This window comes from Oncorhynchus masou, chromosome 30 (assembly GCF_036934945.1).
Source record: "Oncorhynchus masou masou isolate Uvic2021 chromosome 30, UVic_Omas_1.1, whole genome shotgun sequence".
Lineage (NCBI taxonomy): Eukaryota > Metazoa > Chordata > Actinopteri > Salmoniformes > Salmonidae > Oncorhynchus > Oncorhynchus masou.
In genome coordinates, this window is record NC_088241.1 from 11,805,677 (window position 1) to 11,811,550 (window position 5,874).

The following is a 5,874-nucleotide window of genomic DNA, read 5'->3' on the forward strand; positions in this document are numbered from 1 at the left end:
CCCTAGATCAGCTAGATGCAGGCAAGAGTGTGCAAGGTGATATTGAATGTGTCAATGTCTGTCACCTTGAATATTCAAATTTCTCTCGACCTGTGCATCTAGGTTGTAAACTTTCATTCATAGGCTAGATTGTAGCAACCTCATGATGGGTATACGGAAAATTTGAGTATCATGTAGTAAGTAGCCTAAACCTATCCATGTTACTTTGAGCTGGGTGAATGGAATATGAATGACAGTCATCCAATATGCTGTAATAGAAGGCCTTGCTCATAAAAAAATCATCGTCCTCCCTCAACTTGAAAGGAACCGACTGCCACTGGCATAGAGAACACTGTCACTCTGTGATCATCACTTCTAAAATTTTATAAGAAGTAGCATGAAACAATCGGAAACAACAACAAAAATATACCCTCTTTTGCATTACTTTCACATTTTATAGTCATGTAAGTCATCAGTTGAATCAACATCAATAGGAATGATTGAACAAGGACATTGGTCAATGTGCTACACTGACCTGCATTATAGCAGACATAAATGAACTTGATTTCAGTGCACTCAGAATCGCAATGTTCTGTCTGTAAAAATGCATTTCTATAGCGTGTCTGTAAAGGAAATAGAAAGTTACAGTAAACACATCACCCATGAAGTCAGGTTGACATATTACAGGTTTAGTAATGCCATCAGGTTTGTGTCAAGAAAAACAACAGTGAATAGCATAATGTACAGATTTGATATTCATACTATCATATCATTGCAAGCCAGCTGGGCTGTCTGAGAGAGGAGAGAAGATTGGGCCCGATCATGTACGTCTTGCGTTGCTTGTAGTGCTCTGAGATGTAGATCTTGTCGATGTGATTGTTGTTCTGGTTGTACTTCACCAACACCCTGTCCTGGTTGCTGAGGAGGTTGTCCTTGTCGTAGTATCGCCTCACTTCATAGGGCAGGTTCTCTGCACCGTGGGAATGGAGGTTACCAATGGTGTAGTAGGTGTACAGGTTCTGGTCTTTCAGTTTGGGGAGTAACAGTTTGTAGTTCTTGAACATATGGAACCCGTATGCTCCCTCCCTGGGGTCACAGAGAGACACCATGTTGTTGTCGATGCAGGTCTGGACATACCAGAGGAGTAGTTTGAGGCCGTGGCGAGGGGGCGGGGTCCCGAAGCCAGTCTTCTCCAGCTCTTCATTCGTGTCCAATGTTCTCAAAGCCGAGGCCAGAGTGACGGCCAATAGCAGCAGCAGGATGCATCTCAGGACCCTGGTGTGATTGGCCATGCTGAACACCAGTTAAGGGTTATCTATGACAAGTGATTACATGTCAAATATTATACATTCTTCCTAAACATTGTGACAAAATCAGCTTATTATATATAAAACATTTGATTATCGACAAAACTGTAGATATTTCCAAGAAAATCTCCATCTGTTTTTTATCCAGCACTAAAATGTATCAATTGTTCTAGTAAGTTCACTAGAATCTCCTTATTGATCTAGTAAGTTCACTAGAATCTCCTTATTGCTCTAGTAAGTTCACTAGAATCTCCATATTGCTCTAGTAAGTTCACTAGAATCTCCTTATTGTTCTAGTAAGTTCACTAGATTCTCCTTATTGCTCTAGTAAGTTCACTAGAATCTCCTTATTGCTCTAGTAAGTTCACTAGAATCTCCTTATTGCTCTAGTAAGTTCACTATATTCTCCTTATTGCTCTAGTAAGTTCACTAGATTATCCTTATTGCTCTGGTAAATTCACTAGATTATCCTTATTGCTCTAGTAAGTTCACTAGAATCTCCTTACCCTGCAATGTCGCTATAGGATGAGTCTGTAGGTTTAGCTTGCAGGTTTCTGCTCAAAGGCTGTGGTATAAGGTTGTGTTGGTTGCAGTGTTGCACCTGCCCCTTACTGTAGCAGAGGAAGACCGGGTTCTGTCATGAGCGTTTGAGGGAGGGCTCATGTACTGTATACAGTGCATGCATCTGCTTACTGCATGAGAAGCAGGCCTGGGTTCAAATACTATATGAAATATTTCAGGTATTATGAGAGTTTGCTTAAGCCTGCCTGGATTGCTGGATGGACAGGATTTGCACTTTTGCGCCTACTCTAGGTTCTATTGCGCATTGCAAGCTCAATGAAGCATATCTAAAGTACTTGAAATAATTTCAAATAGCATTTGAACCCAGAGAGAGAAGAAATTAAAAAAGGAAGGTGAGAAAACAGCTGTGTTTTATAGATCAAGGTCAGCTCTTGTGAGAGCTGTCTACATCGGCATATACTGTTTCTCACAGGATGCAGTGGCAAACATTACAGGACTTCCTCTTTCACTTCTACTGATAAACATTATCCATTTGAAAGAACTTAACGCAGAGAGAGAGAGAGAAGAGTGGATACAGAGTAGCCTAGTGTGTAGAAACAGAGTAGCCTAGTGTGTAGAAACAGAGTAGCCTAGTGTTTAGAAACAGAGTAGCCTAGTGTGTAGAAACAGAGTAGCCTAGTGTGTAGAAACAGAGTAGCCTAGTGTGTAGAAACAGAGTAGCCTAGTGTGTAGAAACAGAGTAGCCTAGTGTTTAGAAACAGAGTAGCCTAGTGTGTAGAAACAGAGTAGCCTAGTGTGTAGAAACAGAGTAGCCTAGTGTGTAGAAACAGAGTAGCCTAGTGTTTAGAAACAGAGTAGCCTAGTGTGTAGAAACAGAGTAGCCTAGTGTGTAGAAACAGAGTAGCCTAGTGTGTAGAAACAGAGTAGCCTAGTGTGTAGAAACAGAGTAGCCTAGTGTGTAGAAACAGAGTAGCCTAGTGTGTAGAAACAGAGTAGCCTAGTGTGTAGAAACAGAGTAGCCTAGTGTGTAGAAACAGAGTAGCCTAGTGTGTAGAAACAGAGTAGCCTAGTTTGTAGAAACAGAGTAGCCTAGTGTGTAGAAACAGAGTAGCCCAGTGTGTAGAAACAGAGTAGCCTAGTGTGTAGAAACAGAGTAGCCTAGTGTGTAGAAACAGAGTAGCCTAGTGTGTAGAAACAGAGTAGCCTAGTGTGTAGAAACAGAGTAGCCTAGTGTGTATAAACAGAGTAGCCTAGTGTGTAGAAACAGAGTAGCCTAGTGTGTAGAAACAGAGTAGCCTAGTGTGTAGAAACAGAGTAGCCTAGTGTGTAGAAACAGAGTAGCCTAGTGTGTAGAAACAGAGTAGCCTAGTGTGTAGAAACAGAGTAGCCTAGTGTTTAGAAACAGAGTAGCCTAGTGTGTAGAAACAGAGTAGCCTAGTGTGTAGAAACAGAGTAGCCTAGTGTGTAGAAACAGAGTAGCCTAGTGTGTAGAAACAGAGTAGCCTAGTGTGTATAGTACTGTAGGCCTATGACTGTGTCCATAACAGTTATTTAAATAGATGAAAAGAGTAAAAAGCCATTCTGTGGATTACAGGTTTTCATGAGTGACATTTCATTCTGTTACTGTATAATCACTCCCATTCTCCAGGTGCCATACTCCATTTTGTCTAACACCTTCAAAGGCCTGGAGGAATTATACACTACTGGCAAAGTACCATTCTACGGGATTAGAAACGACTTCATGAATATCGCGTTTTTTACAGCCCCGTGTTTGTATTTGTGCTTGTTTGCCTTGATAATATTCCTCCTCATTTGCATTTGATTTATTAATAAATAAACAAATGTGTTAGTGTGGATAACAGTGAGACTGGATAACATATAACAACCTGGCTGAGAGTAGCATTCTGCATTCCCCTGGGGACAGAGAACATGACTGGGGTTGGTGAGTCAACCTATCTGTCTCTAAGCATCCATTGCTTGCTAACCGTTTCCTTGTAGACATTTGTATCACTATCTTGTTTACTTTATGAATAAAATATCTTGTGTTTGTCTCTATTATTACATTTTGACACAAAGCTGTAATGAATGTCCCACAGGGACAAAGTGAGAGTGTGAAGAAGGGAGAGAGAGATGTCAGCATAGTAAACACTTGGAGCCCCTGAAAATGTAGCACAGCATCTTCTGTCTGCTTAATCCACCTTGCTCTGCCATATCAAAGCTTTCCCCACTTCATTATCAATAAATTATACTTTTAAATGATCCCAGTGGTACAAACAAGTGCTACTCTCAGAGTGAGGGTAGAGAGAGGGAGAGGGAGAGGGAGAAGGAGGAAGAGAGAGATAAATAGAGAGAGAGAGAGAGGGCGAGAGAGAGAGGGGGAGAGAGAGAGAGAGATAGAGAGGGAGGGAGGACAGAGAGGGAGGCAGGCATTAGGCTTTCATTTGCAAAGATTTAACAGCAAATTGTGTTTATTTTTATTTATTTATATCTTTAACCATGTCACCCTTCTGCGTTGATCCGCTAGTGAAGAGGCCCGCACAGCGAATCTCCACGGCAACAGTCTGCTGCTGCTCAGTGCTCTGCAGTGCTTAGAGCTGTCTTTGATTCAAATGGAATGTGTTCACATGACTCCAGGCAGGGCCAGGCTCTCTCCACTCTGCTCGGTTACACATCACTACACTGGATCAGCTGCGCTTCTCTGAAGGAGACAGCCAGGCAGGCTGCAATAAGGAGAGGATGTTCTGCTGCATTGACATGGTGAAACAGAGCTCTAAATGTTAGCATAGAATAACAAAGTTACATGGTGTACTTTGCGACAATGTTATGTAACACGTTCGGTGCAGCTGTGTGAATGAATGTCAGGGCTTAGGGTGCTATAGTAGGCTCTCTCTACCTGTGTTAATCTCCTTTGACACAAGCATGAAAGGGAACAACGACTGATGTCTTTACTGCGCGTATGGATGTGTTGATCTCTCTCTCTCTCTGTCTCTCTGTCTCTCTCTCTCTCTCTCTCTCTCTCTCTCTCTCTCTCTCTCTTCTCTCTCTCTCTCTGTCTCTCTCTTTCTCTCTCTCTCTCTCTCTCTCTCTCTCTCTCTCTGTCTCTCTCTCTCTCTCTCTCTCTCTTTCTCTCTCTCTCTCTCTCTCTCTCTCTCTCTCTCTGTCTCTCTCTCTCTCTACTGTATTTGCTTCCCTATACTATTTCTCATATAGCCTATAAGAAATATATTATCCCTACCATACATCCAAAGTTGAGGACACAGATTATACATAAATGGATGGGTAGAGTGAGTACAAATCAGTGGAGACTGAAATATTCCACTTCTGCAGCCCTGGTGCAATCAATGCAACGTGTATTGATTGAAACATCATGTACTGTACATGATTCTCTATTGCCCTTGAACTGGAGCATTAAAACACATCTATTGAGGAATGTTGATGTGCCTGAATATAACAGAATGGAAAGCCTTGTTTTTTAAATGTAAATACATGTATGCATTAATGTAAAAAGCATTAAGAATGTGATCATCCTCACCCTGTCAAATGATTGGTAAAGGTTGTGATTGTTTTTAATGTTTTCATTATAATATATTCTCTCTAACTACGTTCATGATAAATTATATAATTGCTTCATTGACCAATTTCTATTCCATTTTGGATTAAATATTATAATTCAAGGAAATGGAACGAGAGACAATGAAAAATGTGTGTGTGTGTGTGTGTGTGTGTGTGTGTGTGTGTGTGTGTGTGTGTGTGTGTGTGTGTGTGTGTGTGTGTGTGTGTGTGTGTGTGTGTGTGTGTGTGTGTGTGTGTGTGTGTGTGTGTGTGTGTGTGCGTGTGTGTGTGTACGTGCGTGTGTTTATGTGAGTATGAGAGTGAGTGTGTATATGTTATCCAACCTCCATTTCAGAGAAGAGAGTCTAGAGAGGAGGAATCATTTTTTTTCAAGGCATTTTTTGTGTGAAACATTGGTTTTGTGATTGGATGTTGCTCCAACACAACTCGCGTTGCTTCTACACAACCAATTCCCCCTGAGGCCCATGTTTCACTCAGGTTACGTGACTATGTG

General features: G+C 41.4%; 1 protein-coding gene across 1 annotated transcript; it reads right to left on the reverse strand.

Moving 5' to 3' along the window:
- Nucleotides 1–347: 347 nt before the first annotated feature.
- On the reverse strand, nt 348–1,918 carry si:ch211-198c19.1 (uncharacterized protein LOC100151013 homolog). Its single transcript, XM_064949806.1, has 2 exons — nt 1,793–1,918; nt 348–1,294 (listed from the first exon to the last, which is right to left on the reverse strand). The coding sequence occupies exon 2, from the start codon at nt 1,269–1,271 to the stop codon at nt 744–746; it is 528 nt and encodes a 175-aa protein (XP_064805878.1). The 5' UTR covers nt 1,272–1,294; nt 1,793–1,918; the 3' UTR covers nt 348–743.
- Between the last annotated feature and the right edge of the window lie 3,956 nt (nt 1,919–5,874).